Source organism: Rhinatrema bivittatum, chromosome 12 (genome assembly GCF_901001135.1).
Source record: "Rhinatrema bivittatum chromosome 12, aRhiBiv1.1, whole genome shotgun sequence".
Lineage (NCBI taxonomy): Eukaryota > Metazoa > Chordata > Amphibia > Gymnophiona > Rhinatrematidae > Rhinatrema > Rhinatrema bivittatum.
In genome coordinates, this window is record NC_042626.1 from 57,250,612 (window position 1) to 57,275,981 (window position 25,370).

General features: G+C 45.7%; 1 protein-coding gene across 3 annotated transcripts in view; it reads left to right on the forward strand.

Moving 5' to 3' along the window:
* The first annotated feature begins 19 nt into the window (after positions 1–19).
* MEIOC (meiosis specific with coiled-coil domain) overlaps positions 20–25,370 on the forward strand; it is a 300,156-nt gene continuing 274,805 nt past the window's right edge. For all 3 annotated transcript variants that reach the window (XM_029573470.1, XM_029573471.1, XM_029573472.1), the window contains exons 1-3: positions 20–332; positions 1,872–2,000; positions 2,445–2,605. In XM_029573470.1, the coding sequence (XP_029429330.1) occupies positions 327–332; positions 1,872–2,000; positions 2,445–2,605 (296 nt within the window). In that variant the 5' untranslated portion in view covers positions 20–326. The remainder of the gene's footprint in view (positions 333–1,871; positions 2,001–2,444; positions 2,606–25,370) is intronic.

Consider the following 25,370-nt stretch of genomic DNA (forward strand, 5'->3'; position numbering starts at 1 on the left):
GGGGTGGCGGAGGAGGCGAGGCGCGTGCTCACCCCACCTCCGCACGTGACGCCTCGCGCCCAGCCCTTCGCGCGCCCCCTCGCCGCGGGTAAGAAATGTAACGGCTACCGCGGCCGCTTCTCTCAGTCGGGGCTTGGGCGGTGAAGCAAGAAGAAAGGGGATGCGGGCAGAAGAATCATGGTCCATAAATAATGACGATACGAAACCTCGAAAAATTAGACTTTAATTTCTCACTTAAGAAAGAAGCATATGCAGCAAAACAGAAAGTGGGGAGCGTGAAATTTGTATTTAAATCTAATTAAAACAATTTAAAGAGAGAGTTTCTAATGGAGGTAAGGGCGTCGACCTGAGGAAGAAATGTATTTTATTGTTATTGTGAAATGAGGAAAAATTTGACAGGGATGTGAGGTAAAAATGGAAATAACATCAGCTTGAGTTTTGTATAAGGATATTGTTTCTGGTTGTGATTAGAAACAATTAGAAACGGAGGTAAAGCATTTAAAAGAAAAAGCATGAATTCAGGGCGTGAAGACTTAATATTTTTGGGAGCCTACTACCAAGAAAGGTTTGTTTTAATAATGAGCTTGAATAAACGCCTCCTGGTGGGGTGGAGGAAGAAAGGAGAAGAGTTGATTCCAAAATATTGAAGGATAAATTAGAACATTATCTCCCTGAAAAAAAAAAGATTATTCTGATAAAACGCCAGAAGGCTCTGGAAAGAGAAGATAAAATCCCAAAGAAAAATGATTAGTTTTAAACCGTTTAAAGAAGGGGAAATTAATGCCCAAGGAAGTAATCCCTTGTGGGAAGAGCAGTTAAAGCCCTGGAAAGAACTCTAAAGGGTTAGCAACAATTTCTTAAAAGTACTTGAAGAAAAGGGATGCCTCACAAATCTGACCAAGGAAGATTGGTTTAATACAAAACATCTAAGACTATTGAGGCAGGAATCTCCACCATAGTGGAAGGAGATTCCAAAGATTACCAAGAACTGGTCACAAAATCATTTTTAACCCAATATTAAAGTTGTAGGGGTTAATACAAAGGAAGGAGAGCAACCAGTCCTTTAAAAACTGATAAAGCAGGTATTCATTTATACCAAAGACAACCTAAAAGATTAGAGTAGTATCTTAGAGACCAGTTTAAATAATAACAGTTTAAAAGGACTATTTCCAAAGAACTCATAGAAGACTAAAGGAAACAATCTTTGACAAGCTCCACACATTTGGAAAGTCTGCCTTTTTAAGTATCTTATGCAGGAGATTAATGTGATTCAAATCCATGCTTAGGATGTACATTTTATAAACATTACATCACTGGGGAGCACAATGTTAAGTCTTCAGGCTCCTATGAATTGATTTGTTTTTATAGGAATTCCTTTCTGCTCATATTTTCCATTGAGTTAAATGCATATAAAACAGATTTTCTCATTTTCTAACAATTAAAAATCTTAAATGGTAGTAATTCTAAGGATGACAGCAATGAATCAAAGTATGTTTTTGTATAAATCTTTGTGCATGTTTAGTTTCACAGAACTTATGAACAAGGAATCCTGGTGATAGTGCAAGATATTAGAGGCATCCGCTGAGACTTAAAATGATACTGGTCAATGCTGTGAAAATAAACTTGGAAACTGCAGAAATAAATGCTAAAAGAGGAATTAAAGCATAGTTCCAGAATTGTAGACTTTAGAAGGCAGTTTTTCTAATTATATAGTTTACTATGTTATCCTTTAATTCCAGAGGCCTTAAAAGATGAGTGGATCAAGCTCTTCATAGTAAACGTTAATGCAGAAAACAGTGCTGTAATAATGTTACTAATACTATTCACAGCGTGTGTGTGTTTTATTTTTCATGATTTACTATCTTGCACAGCCTAAAACTGTATACAGAGGTACCAATCGCTGTTGGAATAGTGCTGACACAAGTGGAAGACTAACTGATGTTTTTAACAATGTTATGATGACAGGCTCCAGTTCATTCTATGGTTGCTATAAAGCACAGGTAAAAGCTTGCTTTTATTTTTTTTTCTGTAAATGGATTACTGAACACATTTTGATGACTTTTAAAGAAAGGATAGGAGTCTAAAGAACTGCATCCCTGTTAATTTTGTTTTAATTTTTAAAAATAACATTGCAATTTGTATTGTAATGGTTGTTGCTGCCTTTATTTTCTGACTCGTGCATATGGATGAAATGTATTTATTCTGTACATAACATGTATTAAGTCTAGATTATCATACCTGCTATACTATATTGGAACGAATGGTTGGATAGCTGATTCTGCCAAACTTGTTTGCATTAATTTTTGTATAGTACATTCCAATAAGGTATGATGTTCTCAGTTGCAGATTAGTTTATTCATTGTGGGATGGCCTGGGATTGGTTGGTGGTACCATGACCTGATAGATCCTTTAATCAACTGACATTTTATGGGTGTAAAATTCAGAATGAAGACAGTTTGGAGCTACGTCAGACCTATGGTTCCTCTCTTTCTACAACTCCTGAATATTCAAGTTCTGCAGAGACTTCTCTTTTCTATGCACCTTGGTCTACATATGGGGATGACATTAAGCAACCGGGTAGTTCCCAGATGAACCTAAAGAACAGGTAAACTATTTTTAACAACTAAGTCATACAAAAGCAGAAAATTAGCTTGACTTGCTCTGCTTTTGTTGTCAAAGCTTTGTATGACAGAAATATCTGTAAAGAGCGAAGTTTATAGACATGGCTCTTAGTCACATTAAAGTAGGGGAATGCATTCCAAGCTTCATGTGTTTGCAGTATTCTCATCCTGCAGAGAAAGTAGGATATCACTTGGTTGAGTAGATCAGAATAGTTGAGGTTTGAAAGTATATATCTCTCGTTTCATTAATGTCTGTTCAAGTGACATACTACACTGCAAAAAAGTCTGCTCTAGAATTAACAGAATCCTTTTGGTGTCTTGCAAAACGCTGCCAGTACAATCCCAATAAATTCTGCCAATTTTTTTCTCCAGTTATTTGCATGATTTGCTTCAGAATTTCTCAGCCGGGGCGATTTTGCTTTTTCTGTAACTGATCAAATGTCTAATTTAGCAGACAGTGTTCCACGTTTTATGAATAATGGAGTCAGTGAGTTAATTTAGATATGAGTATTTACAGGATGCTAAAAACTGCCATAAATTTAGTGTATTTATTGCTGGCTAATTCACAAGACAACTTGTAGCTGGATACAACATGAAAACATAATACAGCATTTATTTGTTTATATTTGTAAATTACCTTATCTTTATTAACCTAAAGCAGTGAACATACATCTGTAAAATCATAAATATGGTCAATTTAATACAAATACAAGAAAATCCACATATCCTAATTCTGTTACATTACTCTAAACAGCAATACAGTACAATGCTACATACTTTAAACCCAGCCACTTGCACTGATAAAAAAATATAACGGAAAATGTCACCCCCCTTAGTAGAACCCTTCTACTATGTTAGAATCCTTCAACCTGCTTCCTCTTTCTTTACAAAAATAACACTCCCTTTTTATCCCTATTTCAAAAAAAATTTCTCCTTGTCCAGTGATATTTCCTTCTAGGCTTCTTTTCAACATGTTTCAGTGACACTGGAAGGTTTGTCTTATTGCGCTCATGTTATAAAATAGCCTGGATGTGTGCACATGTGCGCCCAATTTTAAATAGGCGCACAAATCCCACTTCTACTATACAAGTCGGATTTTAAAGAGGGGCGCACGCCCACACCATTGTCCGTTTCACCAGTTTGCCCAATTAAGAGCTAGGTTCTCCAATCCCCCTAGTTTAATAGTCTGCACTCTTGCCCAGTTACCCCAGACTCTTAAAACTCCTCATGGACGGCTAGTTTTTTTTTTTTTTTTTTAACGTACACCTCCTCCATGGCAGAAGTAAACTTACGCGGCACTTGACGGGCACATACTCAGCCGAGTAAATATTTATGCACACATCTCTTGGCTCTGCCCCAAAATGCCCATACTCCTTCCCCTTTTCAATTCAAGTGAGATGTGCGTGCTGGTGGAGATGTGAGCATTTCTGCAGCTTTTAAAATTCATTGGTCTGTCACTCCTTAAGGCTCCCAAGCTGACCTCAGCTTGCCATTATTTTGTGTCTCCAGCAGATGGTAGGTGAGCATCCCATATAATAAGCTGAGGTAAAAAAACTTTAATAGTGAATGGACAGCTCTTGAGGTGAAAGTCCTGTGTTCTCGTTCTCTCTCTCTCTCTCTCTCTCTCTCTCTCTGCACCACTCTAGACCAAGGGGCTTCCAGTTTTCTGGACTGGGTTTCAGACTTAGTTTATAGTGAGCTTCCCCCCCCCCCTTCTCAGCTATCCTTTCTGTGGGTCCTCAACCCTTTAAAAAAAGGCAAAGGGGGAATTACTTTATCTTTTCTAATCTAGCAGTCACTTGTTAAAGTTGCTAAAAAAAAAAATAAAGGCAAAGATACATAGAGGAAATCAGCTTCAGAGCTGTCAGGTACAGGCAGATCTCCATCTGAACTCTGGGAGTGAGTAAGGGAGACTTTGGCCTTTTCCCCACCTCGGTTAGCAACAAAGCATCAAGGGAAGGGAGACACTATGGCATCTCCTCTGAAACAGTAAGAAAATTGCATCTGTGTTGTATGTGGAGTCTCTCTGTGAGTGCCAGGAGGAGAATTGCACTGCGGATGGGAGAAGGTGGTTAGGGCAATTTGGCTGTCCCAGAGGGGACCGCATTGCTGGAGTTGTCTTGTCAGCCAGTTCCTACTTGTTGCTTCCTGCTTCAGCGGGAACAGCAGACATGTTGGAGCCACTGCATTTGGTGTCAGAGCCTGAATCTCTTTGTTTTCTATGGTGCTGGAAGCTGCAGCTAAACCATTGGGGCCACATTTGCTGCAGGTTTTAAAAGAACAGCAAATGTGACCTTGTTTGAGGCAGCTTATTCCTCTGCCTAGCTTCAAATTCAACAGAATTTTTAAAGTGTTACATCTTGTTTTTCTGTGGCGCACTCTGCTGTGTCTCGTTCCCTTCAGAAGAGGACTTCAGGGGTTCAAGTAGGAAGGGAGCAAGGAAGGAAGAAGATGAGGTGAAGGATGGGAAGTCCTCCATGCCCATTGGATATCCCCCAGTTCTATTATTCCCCTACCCTCTCTCAGTTCTGTTGGAGTGTGGCAATTAAGATGGATTGCCCCTTAAAGAAGGGGATGGTGCTGCCATACAGTATGTCTCTCACAGGAAGGAACTGTCCTTAATTTCTCCTTGAGTTCTCAGTTCTAATGAGTGTTTAATATTGTTCAGGAGAAAGAAGAGAAGGGTCTTAGTCTGACTAAAGTCCCTATAATGATTAGTATCTGAAACCCCTCCAAATCTTTTCCTTTGCTTTAATCAGTCAAAGGTCAGATTCTCCTGTGGTCAATTTTAAAGTGTGACATATATCTTCCTGTAACACCAGTGGGGTAATTTATCACCTGCCCGTGCAACATGTTTTTTCACGTAGATAAACAGCTGAATTAGCCATGCTGTCTGGGATGTCCTCCCGTCCTGTAGGTGGCGGAGCTCGTAAAGTTCCAAGTCTTGTAGTGTGCCTGCTTGACATCTCGCCCTCCCCTCTGCAGAGTCTCCTCAATCCGTTTTTTTCCACGAGCCTGACAGCACGCAGAACTCTCGGTAACCTCGAGCTTTTTTCTGAAGAGAAAAGTTTAATTCTAAAGAAGTTTCTGAAGGCTAAACCCCTTCTTAGTAGTTAGTCTTAACTACTTCCACAGAATTCTTCGAATTGCTCCACATAATGCCTTGTCCAGGCTTTAAATTTTGTTCTTGTGGGAAAAATCATGTCGGTCACTGACAGACATGTATTATGTTATTTATGTCTGGGGCCCCAGCATGATCAAAGCACTTGTACTGACTGCGGACGGATGTTCCCCAGAGCACAATGTCAGAGGGCAGCAAAAATCGAAGAATTGAGAAAACAAGCAGTAGGCTCTTATGCCCCCTCGGAGGAGTCGACAAAATCTTCCCCAGGGCTGCAGCATGCGCCGAAGGAGTCGTCGCGGCCGCAAGCAGCGTCTATGGGACATTCGGCGCCGACCAGAAAGGTGATAACTGGAGCTGGCGACGCATCAAGTGCGCCGAAACAATCAAGTGCGTCAACCGGAGTGGATGCATCAACCGGGACCGGCGCATCAACGCACTCACATCAACACTTCGAAGCACCCGGCGTGACGCATAAACACGGATGCATCGCACCCGGCACAGCTAAGTCAGACCACTCCATCTCAACACACCGACGCATTATGGAGCAGGTGCATCGCAAAAAGCATTCAGACTCTGCTCCATCCACGCAGTATAAAGCCACCTAAAAAACATGTCTCAGGACATAAGAAAAGGAGAGAACCATCTCCACTACTCATAGTGGATGATGACCCAAGTAGATCTCCTCCTGGCCCCTCTTCACCATCTCTACATTCTGAACAAGAGGAGCCATTACCAAAACGACCACGCAAGTCTTTAGATGAGACACAAAGACCTGCGGAGCATCCTTTTCCCGGCCCTGCGGACACTATGCCAGTTAGACAGCCTCAGCAAGTTCTGGCATCTCAAGTGATGTCCAAATTTCTCTGATCTTGGCGAAATTTTTAGCTTCCATGGCAGATTCGGAACAGCCTGATGAACAACCACCATCGCAGGAACCCCGGTCGCCCATGGGAAGCCCTATTCCGGGACAGAACCAACCTTACCTTTCCCACCACCACCAGACACTTCGCCAATAACATCCTCTCCTGGTTCTTCTACGGGATACCTGTCTGACCCGCCAGAAGACTAGCCAGAGCCGATTTCACCACCCAAGAACTTAACATATTCAAAGTTCCTGGAAAAGGTGGTTGAGACCCTTAATATAGAAATCAGAAAGTAACCGGATCCTAGGGCAGATGCCCTAGGACTACTTAGTTTTCGAAACGCCAGCAGAGCCGGTAGCGTTACCTTCACATGAGGTACTTGACACCTTCATGAAAAGGGCGTGGGAACACCCCTCACGTGACCAGCTACCTCTAGAAAATCTGAATTAAAATACAGGTTGCGCAAATCATCCTATTCTCATTTACAACTGCCACATGCATCAGTGGTAGTGGAATCCGCAATGCAAAAAGCACACAAATCATGGCTTCATTCCAACACGCCCTCCCGGCTGAGATAAGTATATGGATGATTTTGTAAAACGGGCATTTCAGTCTGGAATGTTCAATGCCAGAATACAGCAACATAACGCAATATCTGTTTGAATGTTTACAAGCCCTAAAGCCAAAACTGCAAGAAGCAGTACCGGACAAGCAACTACTGGAGGAGTTCCATAATATGGAGGAGGGAATGAGTCACCTCATCCGCATAGTGTATGAAGGGTTCGAGACTTCTGCAAAGTCTACCACGAATGCTATTGCAGCCAGAAGACTACCATGGCTTCGAGCAAGTGCTATTTGCGAAGATGAGCAAGAAAAACTAGCAAATCTTCCGTGTCTATGACGATTTATTTGGAGATCATTTTAAAGACATAGTAGCACAATTAAAGGAGCAAAAGCTAGCGGTACAGTCTCTGACTACTCCACCCTCTTTCTCTTACTACAGAGGTTACTATCCATCCTATCGACGACCACAATAACAAAGACGCCCTTTTAGGCCTTACCCGCCTTCTCGGCCTTATTCTCTATGCCCTCAAATGACGTAAACCCAGACCTCTCGTCAACATCAAAGACCTCCAAGGCAAGCTAAAGACCTCAAGAACAGTCCCAACCTAAAACTTCCCAAAGTTTTTAGACCATCAGATACCACCGCTACCTCTCTTAGTCGGAGGCAGATTGACTCAATTCTTATCTGCCTGGACCAACGTAACAACCGACAGCTGGGTATTAAGCATTATAAAAAACGGATATGCGTTAAACTTCCAAACCTTCCCAGTAATACCACATTTAGCATCCAAAAGAGAACAAAACATGCATTCACAACTTTTACACCTGGATATCAACAACTTCCTGCAACAACATTGCATACAAGAACTACCTGTTTCTCAACACCAAACAGGTTTCTATTCCCCATACTTCCTCATTCCAGGAGGATTCTGACCTATCCTAGATCTCAGGGCACTCAACAAACATCTGAAGACGGAGAAGTTCAAGATGACTTCTCTCAAATCCATCCTACCCTTCATCCATCCCAAGGACTGGATGTGTTCCATTGATCTCAAGGATGCTTATTCCCATATACCAATACACAAGGCCTCCTGGCAGTACCTTCACTTCACAGTAATGAATCAACACTTCCAGAACAAGGTTCTTCCATTTGGTCTTTCATCGGCCCCCAGGGATTTTCCAAAATGCCTGGGGGCATTGGATACCTGGCTCATCTACATTGCCAGGGTATCCAAATATTTCTGTACCTGGACGACTGGCTACTGGTAGCACCCAGCCCCTCCATTCTACAGAACAATCTCCTTACGGCTCTCCAATGTTTGGACTCATTGGGTCTACTAGTCAATTACGAAAAGTCCAATCTGCATCCCACTCAAGTATTGCAGTTCTTAGGGACCACTATCGACACTTTCCAAGACAAGGCTTTTCTTCCCCAACAAAGAGCTATAGCTCTGAAGACTCTAGCTCAGACTCTGAGTCACTTAAACCACACTCCGGCCTGTCAAATCCTAACAATACTTGGCCATATGGCGGCGTCTATATATGTAGTCCCATACACTCATCTACATATGAGATGTCTGCAATGGGGGGTTAAAGGCCCAATGGAAACAATTTTCCGACCGCCTCTCCACTCCGATTTCAGTGATGAACATGAAACTGGATTTGGATTGGTGGCTGCACTCAACAGCCCTCACCATAGGAGCTCCTCTATGACCTCCAGTGCATCAGATCATACTCACCACAGATGCCTCTCCAAAGGGCTGGGGAGCTCATCTAATCAGCCTTCAAACTCAAGGCCTCTGGAATGCCTGGGAGAAAGCACAACAAATAAACCTCTTAGAACGCCAAGCCATCTGGAATGCTCTTCAAGCCTTCTGTCTGCAACTACAAGGAAAAACGGTAATGATACATATGGACAACCAAGTGGCAATGTTCTATATAAACAAAGGAGGGTCCGGTTCTTGGACACTGCAAAGAGGTGGTATCCATTTGGGAGTGGGCAACAACCAACTCCATTATACTTCAGGCGACATACCAGGCATAGACAATACCAGAGCAGACAAACTCAGCAGGATCTTTCATCCCCATGAATGGGAACTTAAAAACAGTGTACCACTAAGGATCTTCCACACATGGGGGTGGCCTCACATCGATTTGTTTGCCACAGAACACAATCGCAAAGTGCCACAGTTTTGTTCAATTTATCCCAGCCACGAGAGACTAAACCAAGACGTATTCCTCATGGACTGGTCTCTACACCTCCTTTACATGTTCCCTCCAATACCTTTGATTTCACGCACAATGCAGAAATGTATCAGGTACAAAGTAAATCTCATCTCGATAGCTCTGGCATGGCCTAGACAACCATGGTACGCATACCTAATCAGACTCAGTGAACAATCCAATACCACTGGGAGTCAACCCTAGTCTACTCACACAAGACATGGGCACACTTCTACATCCGCTCCACTCCTCTCTCAACCTCAAGGCGTGGAGGTTGAAAGGATGCTATTTCAAAACTTAAACCTCTCGCCTCAATTAGAAGATGTTCTACTTTCCTCTAGAAAACCTTCGACCAGACAAAACTACAGAAGAAAATGGTTCAACTATATATACCTCATGGTGCTCAGACTTGGACATTGACCCATTCAACTGTCCGGCAGAAACATTACTATCTTATCTTCATACACTTTACCAGAAAGGTTTAGCTCTTGCTTCCCTCAGAATTCACCTTAGTGCAATAGCGGCTTTTCATTCACTACACAATGATGCACCGATTTCCACTCATCCTCTCATCTCCAGATTTATGAAAGGAGTATTACGACTATGCCCACCGGTATGCAAACCCCAGTGCTGTGGGACTTAAACCTTGTTCTAGAACAACTAATGTTGCCTCCTTTTGAACCACTGGACACACTTACACAAGGTACCTGTCATGGAAGGTCCTTTTTCTAGTGGCGCTTACTTCAGCTAGAAGAATCAGCGACTGCAAGCCCTTGTTCACTACTCTCCATATCTGGTTTTCTACCATGATAAGGTTGTTTTTACGTCCATATCATACTTTCCTTCTAAAGGTAGTTTCGTCTTTCCATCTCAATCAATCCATAATTCTACCAACCTTTCATCCAAGTCCTCATACTGATGCGTCTCAACGTAGACTACATACGTTAGATTGCAAACGAGCACTGGCATACTATAAGCAACACACGACCTCTTCTTCCAGACCTTCTCAACTTTTCCTCTCCTTTAATCCAAACAGACCTGGCTTACCAGTCACAAAATGAATTTTGTCATCCTGGATTACAAATTGCATTCAATTCTGTTACCAACGCTGTTCGAAAACCATATCATCTACGCCTAAAGCTCATCAAGTAAGAGCAATGGCGGTCTCTATTGCCCACCTACGTGACGTACCGATATTAGACGTTTGCAAAGCTGCGACTTGGTTGTCACTTCATACATTCACCACTCATTACTGTTTGGATAAGCTTGCTTCAACAGATGCATCCATGGGCAAACAGATTTTACAAGAGGGCACCTCCTAACTGTTTTTTCATATTCCAAAGGATTGTCCACACTACATTTTTTGCAACTTGAGCATACAAATAACAGAAAAATAATAAGCGCAGCTCAAGTTGCTAGCTGGGGACTCCCAGACAGCATGGCTAATTCAGCTGCTTATCTATGTGAAAAGAGCAAGTTTGCTTTCCGTAAACGGTGTTTTCCATAGGTAGCAGATGAATTAGCCATGCTGACCCTCCCACTTCCCAGACAGTTTTGCATTCTATACTTGCTTTACCATGGACTGAGGAGACTCTGCAGAGGGGAGGGGGAGGTGCCAAGCAGGCACACACTAGAGCAAGACTTAGAACTTTACTTTGAGAGCTCCGCCACCTACAGGATGGGAGGACATCCCAGACAGCATGGCTAATTCATCTGCTATCTACAGAAACACCATTTACGGTAAGCAAACTTGCTCTTATGTGGGTAAAACAATCCGCAAGCTTAAAATTAGAATTTGTGAACACTGCTCTTGCATCTGAAACAACAACTGGAGGCTCCTCTAATAGAACATTGGTTATTGGAAAATCACACGATATCTTTATTTTATTTATTGGTTTTTATATACCGTTGTTTGGAGCAAGCCTTCACAAGTTTACAGATGTAACAACTTATTACATATAACAGCTAAAAATTGAAAAACATAACAAGTAGGTTACAGACGTAACAGCTTATTACAAATAATAGAGCACAGAATTGAAGAACATTATAATAAACTAGCCGTTAAGCCTGTAACAACAGGCTACATTTAAAATTTTTTTTTTGGTCCATTTCCTTCCCTCTCCTCCCCCCACCTCACTCTCACCTCCCCTCCCTCCCTCTCCACCCCCTTCCCCACTCCTCCCTCCTCTCAGCTCACTCTCTCCTTCCTCCCCTCACTCACTCCCCCTCTCAGCTCATCCACACCCGGCAGACAGGGGGGTGTCCCTCCCTCGCGAGTGCCGCCGCCGCTACTGCTCCTCCCTCCCTCGCGCGCGTCGCTGCCGCTGCTCCTCCCGCTCCTGCTCGTCGCCGCCGCTCCTGCTCGTTGCTGCTGCCGCCGCTCCTGCTCCTAAGGAGCAGGCGCCATTTTTTTTTTTCGGGCACGCTCCGCTCTGGCCGACGTGCTGCCCGCGCATGCGCGGTAGAGTTGCTCTCTACTGTGCATTTGCGGCACGTCGGTCAGGGCTCCCTTATCTAGTAGATAGTATGGGGGGGAGGGACTTTTTCATAACTTAACTGGAGTTATAACTGATTACATAAGATAGAAAAAAAGCAAAAACACAACAGGGAAAATTATAGCGAGAAATATTGGTGAAATGATGTAGAGGGAAATTGGTTGATAGATATCAAACTATAAGTGGGGGAATAGCAGAGGAGTGATTATTATTCTGAGGGAAGTGGTGGGGGGGGAGGAGATGGGAGGGTATGGAAACGAGGATAGTAGGGGACGGTACTTTATATGTTGAGAGAGTCTTAGTTAATATAGTTAACGCAAATCAGATATTATTATATCTGATCTGGGTTTCTTTGCTTTGGGGGTACCTTACCAGCTTCCCCGTGGTGGTGACTTCTCTACCTTTCTCGTTAGACATGACCAACACTGGATATTTGAATTTCAATCTCTAGCTCCTGGCTTAAACAATGTGATTGAGTGGGGTCTCTTGTAAAATTCCTTTCCTTTGCTTTCTACATTATGATTTAATTAAAATCTATTTTTGGTTCTTTATCTTCTCCCAGGACAAGCAGCATGGTAGTCCTCACACATGGGTGACGTCACTGGACAGAGCCCTATCACGGAAAACTTTTCTGTCAAAGTTTGTAAAACGTTTGACTGGCACACTGAGCATGCCCAGCATGCCATAATCCCTGTAGCCACAGGGGTCTCCCTTCAGTCCTTTTTTTTTTTTTTTTTCACGCTGCAGTTTGCCTCGTGGTTAGGAGCTCTGTGAGAATTCTCACACCATTTTCCTCACAGAAAAAACTTGAAGATTACTTCATTAAAATGTTCCCTCATAGGGGTCTCCCATCGCGATATTGTTTTTCATCGCTCGGTGAGTAAAGTTCACTGTCCCCAGTCTGTTCCTGCCCCTACCTTTTTTGGTGTTCACAGACCATCAACCATTTTTGGGCCTCAACCTCTGCCATTATGGCAACAGGTTTCTGAAAATGTCCGGAATGCCCCCGTACCATGTCTATTATCGACCCCCATGATGTCTGTGTGCTGTGTCTCAGCTCATCATGCAACATTTCTCACTGCCTAAGTTGTGCCCAGATGACTCCGAAGGGTTGGTGGGCTCTCCTCGACAAAATGGAAACCCTGTTTAAAATCAAGCTGACTCTATCGATGTCCACCCAATCGACACCGGCAGGAGCATTGAAGAAATTAGTCATCAAACCTTGCCGGGAGCACCAGGGCAGCGGTGACCATCTGTCACTGACTCAGTCTAAGGCATCTGTATCTTCCTCAGTGCTGGAGAAAGACCAGACCAAGCACCTAGGGAAGCACCGCATTGGCCTCTGGCTATCGAGCTGCTTGCGAAGAGGACACAGGTAGAGGAGTCCTTAACACCCTCTCCACCCGAAAAACCAAGGTGATCCCCACAGATATCGGTGCCGGGCACTGAGCCCCCACAAGTCTCTGTGGAGGTGCCAGTAGCGCCGATCCTGCCTCCCCCTGTAGCTGCGATATCTTCACCAGCTTTCAAGGAGGAACTGGATGGTTTCATCCGCCAGGCAGTACTTGATGCTCTCCGAGACTTAGTCATAGATGCTGGCCCCCATACAGATACCGGAGCCATCGATATTTACACTGTTGCTAACCAGACTGGATGCACTCATCGGTGCCCTTCCGACACAGCCCGGGCCACCAATGCCAAAGCAACCTGCAAAGTCTCTGAAAGTTCAGGATCCTCAGAGGACGAAGGCATGGACTCCAGTCCCCTTTCAACACAGATTCCACCGACGCCTGGTCCATCAGGGCTCTCGGATCCAAGAGGCCCACGTTTCCCCTCGATGCCTTCGGTGCTGCCGAAACCCACACCAGTGCCACTGCATATTCCATCGAGGCCATCGAAGGATCCATCGGTGCCAACACGTCCAACAGTACCAACCTTCTCGACTAGACACCTTTCCTGACACATGGGAAGATGTTGACACAGACACATCCACGGAGGATATCTTATCAGAGCCATCTCCTCCGGAAGAAAGGAGAAAATCTCCCTCAGAAGATCTCTCCTTCGCTAATTTTGTAAGGGAGATGTCAGAGACAATCCCCTTTGATCTGATTACAGAGGAGGACACACGCCACAAAACATTGGAAGTTCTCCAATTTGTTGATGCTCTGAAAGAAGTTATGACTATCCCTGTCCATGAAGTGCTAGTGGATCTCAAGCATCGTCTTTGGGTGCATCCTTGTACTGTCCAGCGAGTGAATAAGAGGACAGATGCAACTTAATCTGGTCCAACATATTCCTGGATTCCAAAAGCCACAACTACCCCATCAATCGGTGGTAGTAGAGTCCGCAAAGAAGAAGGCCAGAAGACTGCGACCTTACTCTTCAACACCTCCTGGCAAAGACCAAAACTTCCTTGATATTTGAGTCGCAGAATGTTTCAGGGCTCTATGCAGCTATGCATGACACTAGCATACCAACTTTACATGACACAGTATCAAAGGAATCTCTGGAAGCAGGTTCAGGGAATAGCAGACTCTCTTCCCAAACAGCAAGATAGTCTCTCAACGCCATACTACAGAAAGGCCTTGAGGCTGGGAAACAGGTTCGTGCTGCTTACGACTCCTTTGAAACAGCTTCTCGCTTGTTGGCAACGGGAATCAGCGCCAGGAGGTGGGCCTGGCTGAAAGCATCTGACCTGAGACCTGAAGTTCAAGACAAACTTGCTGATTTTGCCGTGTACCGGTGAAAACCTATTCGGGGACAAGATACAAGATGCAGTGGCTCAACTAAAAGACCACAATGAGACCCTGCAACAGTTATCTACAGTTACTACTGAGGCCCCTTCCTCTGCAAGGAGATCCATGGGCGATAAAACCTCTGCAAGGAGATTCATGGCAATAAAACCATTTTATCGTCCATGCAGATAACTACCCACCTACATCTCTCATGAGGCCAACCAGGCCATCTTAGAGAGCACATCCTCGACAGACTAAGACATCCAGCCCTCAGCCACCACTGCAAACAGGCCAAGCCTCTGGATTTTGAGATCTATCCAAAGAACAGCAGCCGCTCCACAATTCCAGATCCAGATTTGTCAGTAGGAGGTTGAATTCACCACTTCATAACCAAATGGCTCAACATTACCACAGACCAATGGGTGTTATCCATCATAACCCAGGGATACCATCTAAAGTTCCTCATGGTACCCCTGGACTCACCACCCAATCCTTTGTGGATGCAAAAAGATCACACAAGTCTTCTAGAGTCAGAACTGTCCACCCTTCTGGGCGCCAGGGCTGTGGAACATGTTCCCAGGGCACAGCAGGGCAGAGGGTTCTACTCCCGCTATTTTCTCATTCCAAAGAAATCAAGCGGCTTCCGCAATATCAACAAATTTCTACAAAAAGAAAAATTCAGGATGGTGTCCTTTGGCACCATGCTTCCCCCTTCTGCAAAAAAGAGATTGGCTCTGTTCTCTGGATCTTCAAGATGCTTACACTCACATTCCAATATTCCCACATCACTGCAAGTACCTGTGTTTCCTAGTGGGACATCAACACTTTCGGTATCGGGTCCCACCTTTCGGACTTGCCTTGGCACCCTGTGTATTTACAAAGTGCCTAGCAGTGGCTGCGGCCCATCTACGCAAGAAAAGCATACATGTCTTTCCTTACCTGGACGACTGGCTCATCAAGAGCCAATCTAAGCAAGGAGCTCTCAACGCTCTCAAGCTCACTATCAATCTGCTACACTCATTGGGATTTCTCATCAACTACCAAAAATCCCACCTGACTCCATCTCACCTCCTGGCTTTCATCGGAGCAGATTTGGACACCATAGTGGTAAAGGCCTTCCTGCCCAACGACCGCACAGACACACTTTCCAAGCTAGCTATGTCTCTGCGCACAAATGTAACAGCCTCAGCCCATCAATTCCTAACGTTGCTGAGCCACATGACGGTCCACGTCACTCCTATGGCCAGATTGGTCAGGAGAATAACTCAATGGACTTTGAAATCTCAGTGGCTCCAAGCCACTCAACCTCTGTTAACCCAGATTTATGTAACCCATCAGCTACGTCAGTCACTTCTCTGGTGGATAAAGCCAACTTGCTAACAGGTCTACACTTTCAGCAACTAGTTACACAAATGACCTTAACCACGGATGCCTCCAACTTGGGTTGGGGAGCTCACATGAACAATCTTCAAACTCAAGGTACTTGGACGAAACTCGAAGCATCCTTTCAGATTAACTTCCTAGAGCTCCGAGCTATATGTTATGCCCTATATGCGTTCAAGGATTGCCTTTCACACAAGACTGTTCTCATACAAACAGACAACACAGTTGCAATGTGGTACTTGAACAAGCAGGGTGGCACAGGCTCTTATCTCCTCTGCCAAGAAGCTGTGCCGATCTGGGCCTGGGCCATTGCACACTTCATTGTAGCTCGGGGCCACTTATCTGGCAGGTATACAGAACGTAGTAGATCGCCTCAGCCGACAGTTCCATCCTCACGAGTGGTCTCTGGATCCTGTAGTAATGATCAGAATCTTCCAACACTGGGATCAACCAATAATAGACCAGTTTGCATCCAAACTGAATCACAAAGTGGACAGATTCTGTTCCCTGCACAGGCAACAAAACAAGTTAACCATGGATGCCTTTGCTCGCCCCTGGCACACAGGCCTCCTATACATGTATCCCCCGATACCGCTGATAGCCAAAACTCTAGAGAAGCTACAACAGGACAAAGGGTCAGTGATACTCATAACCCCATATTGGCCTTGATAAGTATGGTTTCCCATACTTCTCGGCCTCTCGATCAGACAACCCATTCGCCTGGGCACAGTGCCCACTCTCATAACTCAGAACCAAGGCATGTTACACCTTCTGAACCTTCAGACCCTATCCCTCACAGCCTGGATGTTGAAAGCTTGATCCTGCAACTGCTCAATCTTTCAACTCATGTCTCGCAAGTGCTTGTAGCCTCATGAAAGCCTTCCACAAGGAAATCTTATCGTTCTAAGTGGAATAGGTTTACCATATGGTGCACCCCTTTTCCTGCCCCACTTTGTCTCTATTGGACTATCTGTGGCACCTTTCAGACGCTGGTTCCAGACTTTCTCGGTGAGGGTATACCTGAGTGTCATCTTAGCGTAGCACAAGGGAGTAGGGGATGCCCCGGTTACAGCGCAACCCCTTGTGAGTCGGTTTATGAGGGGTCTGCTACAATTTAACCCCACTCTATGGCCACCAGTCACCGAATGGGACTTAAACGTAGTACCTGCAAGACTCATGCGCTCCCCGTTTGAGCCTTTGTACTCCTGTGATAAATGTCTTACATGGAAAGTCCTCTTCCTAGTAGCCATTACATCTGCTAGAAGGGTTAGTGAGTTACAAGCACTTGTCACATACTCACCCTATATATGGTTCGTACATGACAGAGTGGTACTCCGTACTCACCCTAAATTCCTTCCCAAGGTGGTTACTGACTTCCACTTAAATCAGACTATAGTCTTGTCCACATTTTCCCAAGGCCCCACTCTCACCAGGGTGAGAGGGTTTTACACACCTTGGATTGTAAAAGTGCACTTGCATTTTACCTAGACCGCACTGCAGTCCATAGGAAATCCACCCAACTCTTTGTTTCTTTTGACAAAAACAAACTAAAAGTTGCAGTGGGCAAACAAACTCTCTCCAACTGCCTAGCAGACTGTATTGAATTCTGCTATGACAAAGTAGGCCTTCTTCTCCAGGGATGAGTGAAGGTGCACTCAGTAAGAGCCGTGGCAACCTCAGTAGCACACTATTGTTCAGTACCGATTGCTGAGATCTGCAAAGCTGCAACATGGAGCTCTCTTCACACATTTGAAGCACATTACTGTCCGGACAAGGAAGGACGTCAAGACTCTGCCTTTGGCCAATCCGTCTTGAACTTATTTCCAGTATAATCCCAACTCCTTCCACATCCATTCTGTCATTTTCAGGCTGCCTCATTTTCCCAACAGTACGCCAGTTGTGCCTGTTGCACATGTTGTACACTGTTGGTCCAAACAAATGAGTCAGCCTGTAGCTTGCTAATCACCCACATGTGGACTACCATCCTGCTTGTCCTGGGAGAAAGCAGAGTTGCTTACCTGTAACAGGTGTTCTCCCAGGACAGCAGGATGTAGTCCTCATGAAACCCATCTGCCACACCATGGAGTTGGGTCCGAAATGTTTTTAGTTTTATTTTTTCGCTCGCACTTTTGTTACAAACGAGACTGAAGGGAGACCCCTGTGGCTACAGAGATTATGGCATGCTCAGTGTGCCAGTCAAAAGTTCTAGAAACTTTGACAGAAAAGTTTTCCGTGATAGGGCTCTGTTCAGTGACATCACCCACATGATGACTACATCCTGCTGTCCTGGGAGAACACCTGTTACAGGTAAGCAACTCTGCTTTACCTTATTACTATTTTTTTTCTCTATTCAGTGTTTTTTTTGACCCTGCCACCTTGCCCTTATTTTTTATTTTTCATTCTCCCTGGGGTACTCATTGTCTATTTCTTTTTTCTTTTTCCTTTTTTATATCCTTAATGCATATCATCTTGTCTGGCATTGTATCACCCCAGCCAGTTTTGATGTCACCAGTGATGTCAATTTGACAGCTTTTATTGGCGCACTTTTTGAGTTGGTTGGCATTTAAAACCTTGGACAACATTGCGCTTCCTCTCTGCTTGCTGAGTTACTCCTGGATACCCGCTGTGGCCCTATCTAAAATACTATCAGTTCTTCAACTCGTTTGATGTTGGGTAATGTTTGTTGCAATACTTTTTCTTTCATCAAAATTTCTTCCTTGTCTAAGTATTTTTTCCTTGTCTGATTTAATTCCCTTGTATTTACAGTCTAATCCTTTTTCTTTCCCGACTGGTCCCAGGTGACCACATCACACCATTTCTGTCATTTAATTTAATTCATTTCTTTGGTGATATTAATTTCTCTTATTAGATGTTTTACTGTGTGTCCCTGTTATGGTTTTGAGGTGTTGGAGTGGATTCTTGGTTATTGTGGAGTTGACCACACCCACGGGAAGGAGCCCCGTGAGGAACCACAGTACTAGGCTAGACTCTAGACACGCAAACAGAGATTTGTCTTTTATTATACAGCAGAATGAGGCTACCAGAGGTGGCAGTAGTGAGGTGATCCAGAGGTAGCAGTCCAGGGGCCCTTGGCAGAGGAGACCCGTCTCACAGTGATGGTATAGGGAGTGCAGGATGCAGGTTCCCAGAGCAGAGCTGTAGATGAGACAGACTGACAATGTTAGATTACCCACTAAGTTGGTAGCTGTATAGGTGGAGATCCCAGCAGGCAGAAGTAGTTGGATACAGGCACAGAGGCAGGGAGAGCAGGCCCTCAAGGAGCAAGTATCTGATCCCTGCTAGGCACCTGAAAGAAAGCAAAGGGCCCCCGAGGAGCGGGTACCCAGGTTAGAGAATTACCCCGAAGGACAGAGAGCGCTTCCAGCGGCAGCAGGAAGCGACAGAGTAGCTTAGACCGGAGGCGTATCCAATCCAATCCTTGCTAACTCGATTTGTTAGCAAACTAAGGGAGGCTAAATACCCGGATGGCGTGGCGTCACTCGAAGGAGCCGCCTCCGAGGTTCCCGCCATGAAGTGAATAAAGACTTGGGTGGTGTGCGCGCCCACCCTAGGAGGCCCTCAGGAGAAACATGGTGGATTGCCTTGCCATTGCTGTTCCGGGGACGCCGGAGAGAGCGGCATGCAGACGCGGCGATAGCCGTCTTCCCAAGACTAGCGGGGAGAGCATAGAGAAAGGTGAGGCACAGAGGTCGAAGCTATCTGAAACCGGACGCAACAGGCTAGTGAGCCTGCACTCCACTCTGGAATGACAGCCCGATTCAGCATGGGCTTGAAAGCTGTTTCAAAATAAATATTTATTTAATAGTTTTTATATACCGATAATCGTTTTCACATTGTATCGGTTTACAGGGAAGAAAGAAAGAAACAAACAAATTGCCTAAATATGTGGCAGAACAGTTTATATAGAACGCATATATAACAAATAAATAATTAAATGGAACGCATAAGTAACTTCATCATAAAATAAATTACATTACAATTAAATTCTTCTCTTCTGCTCAGGTATAGGTCAGCTTCTTTTTGTTGAAATAATTCCATTGGTTTTAGGCTTTAGATATATATTTTTTCTCTCTCTACTCATGAATTTCCCTTTGAACAGTAGTTTTAATCTTGTCACGCAGATACTGCTCCGCTTTTTCACGATAATGGTTATTCTCACAGGACAAGCAGAATGGTAGCCCTCACATATGGGTGACATCACAGGATGGAGCCCAATCACGGAACACTTCTGTCAGTTTCCAGAACTTGGGTTAAGGAGCTCTGTAGAGATTCCTGACTGGAATTTTCCTCATGGAATTACTAAAAATTAATTTACCCCACAGGGGTCCCTCCTTCAACTCTTTCAAGCCGCAGTACTCCAGTAAGTGTCTTATCCGTTTTCCGTCGATTACCGTCGAGTTTGGCCGTCGCGGCCTACTGGCCGTCGACCATACCGCGGCTCAATTTTTTCATTGCCATGGCGTCTGTGTTCCATCGGTGCCCGGACTGTAATCGCACCATGTCCATCACAGACCCTCACAAAGTCTGTGTAATGTGTCTCTGATGTGAGCACAATGTCCTAACCTGCACCAAATGTGCCCTAATGACACAAAGTTCGCAAGGCTAGAATGGAGAAAATGGAACTTCTCTTCCGTGCTTAAACCCAGATGCCGTCAATTGCATTGATGTCATCAGAACCGGCACAGTCAACTTTGCGCCAGCATTGTCCTTCGGCCGGTGACCGTCCAGCATCGATGACTTCTCTGCCTTCAACACCCTCTACTCCCCCTCAGGATCGTGGGGACTGTAGAGATAAACATCGCCTCCGGCATCGAAAGTCTCAGACCATCGAGGGAGCGAAATCATCGACCTCGTCGCCGTCAAAAACCCCGTCCAGAAAAGGCACCGACCTTTTCGGCGACTGGGTCACTGAGGCAACCCTCACCTGACAGGGTATCGGGAGCCGCAACTCCACCTTTAACGATGGTCCCTCCGGCTATGCCTCTGCCTCCTTCTTCTGTTCCGGAGCCGGGGCTGCTTGCTCCAGGTTTCCGAGAAGAACTGGACCGGATGGTTCAGGAGGCCATCCACAAGGCGATGCATCAATTCCAGGTTCCTCTGGCACAGACACCGGTACTGATTGCGGAACCAACCACCGACCTGATTCCAGCAGCGTTGGCACTGCTGCTCTTGAGGATGGAGGCACTCATGGCCGCTTTTCCACTGATGGACCCCGGGTCACCGATGGCTCCGGTGCCCTCCCCGCTTGCTTTGTCATCAGGAGAAGAAACACCGTTCCGCATCCCTCCATCGGGAGTTCTGCCGATGCCTCAGCCATCGATGCTGATACGTCCCTCGATGCCACCGATCCACCCATCAGTGCCGATACTTCTGGCGCCACCAAGCCATCCATTGATGCCTGCGCTGATGCCTTCATTGGTGCCTCCACTCAGTCCTTCGGAGCCTAGACCAGGACCTTCAGGGATCCCACCGCCCCGTCCTCCTCTAGCTCCTAGAGGAACAGGTGCTGATCCCTACGATATCTGGACTGATGATTCTTCACCAGACACAGAGGATTTGCCTTCACCTACTGAAAGCAGAAAGCGTTCTCCAGAGGACCTTTCCTTTATAAATTTTGTGAAGGAGATATCTGAATTGGTTCCCTTCTGATTACAGACTGAACAAGATGACCGGCATCAAGGGATGGAGTTGTTACAATTTCTGGATGCTCCCAAGGAAATAACCTGCATCCCTATCCACCAGGGTCTTCTGGATCTCCTCAAAAAGAACTGGGAACATCCTGGCTCTGTGGTCCCAGTCCACAGGAAAGCTGACACCACCTATCTCGTCCAATCAGCTTCAGGTTTTCACAAACCTCAATTGGATCACCAATCTGTGCTCGTAGAATCTGCCCAGAAAAGAGCAAGGAGATCAAAACCTCACACTTCTTCCCCCCAGGCAAGGAACAGAAATTTCTAGATGCCATTGGTCGCCGTGTCTTCCAGGGAGCAGTGCTCATCTCTAGAATTGCCTCTTATCAGCTCTATATGACCCAATGTAATAGGGTCTTATTTAAGCAGATACAAGACTTAACAGACTCTCTGCCTCAGCAATTTCAAGATCAGCTCCAAACCCTAGTAAACAAGGGTTTTGAGGCAGGCAAGCATGAGATCAGATCATCTTACGACATCTTTGACACTGTTTCCAGGATATCTGCAGCTGCTATCTCGGCAAGACGATGGGCCTGGCTGAAGTCTTCCGACCTTTGCCCTGAAGTACAAGACATACTATCCGACCTGCCTTGTGTAGGAGATAATCTGTTTGGCGAGCAGATTCAATGAACAGTGGCTGGACTCAAGGATCATCATGAGACCTTAAGACAGCTCTCTGATACCTTCTGAATACTCTTCAAAACAACCCTTCTGGAAGGACTCAAGTCATTCTTCCGTCCGAAGAAATCCTACCCGCCACCATCAAGAACCCGTTCTACGAGACCATTTCAAAAAGCCCAGTCTCGTCAGACAAAACAAAAACCGCAAGCAGATACTCAGCTGGGCTCTGCTTCCGGTTTTTGACTCCTGCATAGAGAGCAGCAGTCAGATTCCATTGCCCCACATACCAGTGGGAGGTCGATTGTGCCATTTCAACAACAGGTGGCACTCCATCACCTCAGACCAGTGGGTCCTGGCGATAATTTCTCAGGGTTATCATCTGAACTTTCTCTCCACTCTACCGGACTCCCCACCTCTACTGACATGGAGAGCATCTGATCACTCCATCCTTCTGGAACAGGAGGTCTCCCTCCTCCAGTCCAAGGCAATAGAACCAGTACCCTACTCTCAGCACGGCCTAGGGCTCTATTTCCGGTACTTTCTAATCCCCAAAAAATCGGGGGGCGTTCGTCCAATTCTGGACCTACGTGCCCTCAACAAGTACTTCCCGCGAGAGAAGTTCAAAATGGTAACCTTGGGCTCTCTTCTTCCTCTTCTACTAAGAGGAGACTGGCTCTGCTCTCTACACCTCCAGGACTCATATCGCGATAATTCCATCTCATCGCAAATACCTGAGGTTTCTAGTAGGCCCCAAGCACTATCAGTACTGAGTGCTTCCATTCGGCCTCGCATCTGCACCATGAGTCTTCACAAAATGCCTCGTCGTATTTGCAGCCTTCCTCAGGACTCAAGGTGTTCAGGTCTACCCCTATCTAGACAATTGGTTGATCAGGGCTCCCACACAGCAAGCTGCTCTTTCATCCCTGCATCTTACCTTACACATTCTAATCTTGTTAGGATTTCTCGTCCATTACGACAAATCCTACTTAGTCCCATCACAAACCTTGTCGTTCATTGGGGCAGACTTGGCACCTTGCAGGCAAAGGTTTTCTGCCTCGACAGTGAGTTCGCACTCTCGTGTCTCTTGCACACCAGTTGCAGTCTCAGCACTCCACGACTGCACACCACTTTCTCATCCTACTGGGATACATGGTGTCCTCAGTTCAGGTCACCCCAATGGCCTGCTTGGCCATGAGAGTCATGCAGTGGACTCTAAGGTCACAATGGACTCAATCCATTCAGCCCCTGTTGACCATTGTCTCTCGCCTGGTGGAGAAATCAAGTCAATCTCCTCCAAGGCTTGCTCTTCCAGAGTCTTCCAGACCCTCAAATAATTCTCACCACCGATGCTTCCAACCTCGGCTGGGGAGCCCACGTGGCCGATCTACAGACACAAGGATCTTGGTCTCCAGAGGAAGCCAAACACCAAATAAATTTCCTGGAGCTTCGAGCAATCAGATATGCTCTCAGGGTATTTCAGGATTGCCTCTCAAATCAAGTCATCCTGATCCAGACGGACAGCTAGGTGGCCATGTGGTACATCAACAAACAGGGAGGGACGGGCTCCTACCTTCTTGTCAGGAAGCTGAACAGATATGAGTGGAGGCCCTCTCCCACTCGATGTACCTCAGGGCCACCTACTTGCCGGGAGTGGACAGTGTGTTGGCAGACAAGCTGAGTCGCAACTTTCAACCGCACGAGTGGTGTCTCATCCTCTCAGTAGCAAACTCCATCGTCCAACAATGGGGTTATCCTCAAATAGACCTCTTTGCGTCACCTCAAAATTGCAAAGTAGACAACTTCTGCTCACTCACTCGCAGCCAACACTATCAGTCAAGAGACGTGTTTTCCCTATCATGGGAAACCAGTCTCCTATATGCATTCCCTCCACTTCTCTCGAAGACTCTCGTGAAGTTACATTGGGGCAACGGAACTGTGATCCTGATAGCACCTCACTGGCCGTGCCAAGTGTGGTTTCCAATACTTCAGGATCTCTCCATTCGCAGGCACATTCCCTTTGGAAAGGACCCGCTTCTGATCACTCAAAACGACGGGTGCCTACGCTACCCCAATCTTCAAGCCTTGTCCCTGACAGCATGGATGTTGAAAGGTTAATTCTTCAGCCACTGAACCTTTCGGAGCCAGTTTCCCGTGTTCTGATTGCTTCACGGAAGCCTTCCACGAGAGAGTCTTATTCTTACAAATGGACCAGGTTTACGTCATGGTGCTCTTCTCAGTCCCTTGACCCCTTTACCTGTCCAGTCACGAAGTTTCTAGATTATCTCTGGCATTTATCAGTCAGGTCTAAAAACTTCCTCCATCAGGATGCATGTCAGTGCGGTAGCTGCCTTCCATAAAGGTATCGGGGATGTCCCATATCAGTACAGCCCTTTGTCACACGTTTTTTTGAAGGGCTTGCTTCACCTCAAGCCTCCTCTACGTCCTCCGGCCCCTTCTTGGGACCTCAACCTAGTTTTGGGTCGGCTCATGAAACAACCATTCGAGCCTCTTCAAGCCTGTGACCTTCGATATCTCACATGGAAAGTAATTTTTCCCGTCGATAGCAGGGCTGAATTAGCCATGCTGTATGGGAAGTGCCGCGATCCCGGGTAGGCGGAGTTTCTCTTAGTTTAATCACATAGTTTTGAACTCTGTGCGTCTGCATGGTCGTCTTCCCGCGCGGTTCTCTCACCTTCAGTTTCTTTTCTTCCGCGAGCCGTTCGCACGCGGGGTTTTTTCTTAGTACATTTTTCTCTGACTGGACATTTTTTCGACGATTTTTCGCTGTTTCTTCTCAAGATTTCACATCTCAGATGACTCTGAAGCCATCTGGATTCAAATATTGTCAATATGGCAAAATTATGTCCATCACGGATGGACATAATTATTGCTACATTTGCCTAGGCCCCGATCACGATCTAAATTCGTGCCGGGACTGTGGCAGGATGTCGCCGAGGGCCCAGCGGCACTGGGCCGCGAAGATGGAAAGGCTCCGCATCGGATCTTTGGCTCCACCATCCTCCATCCACT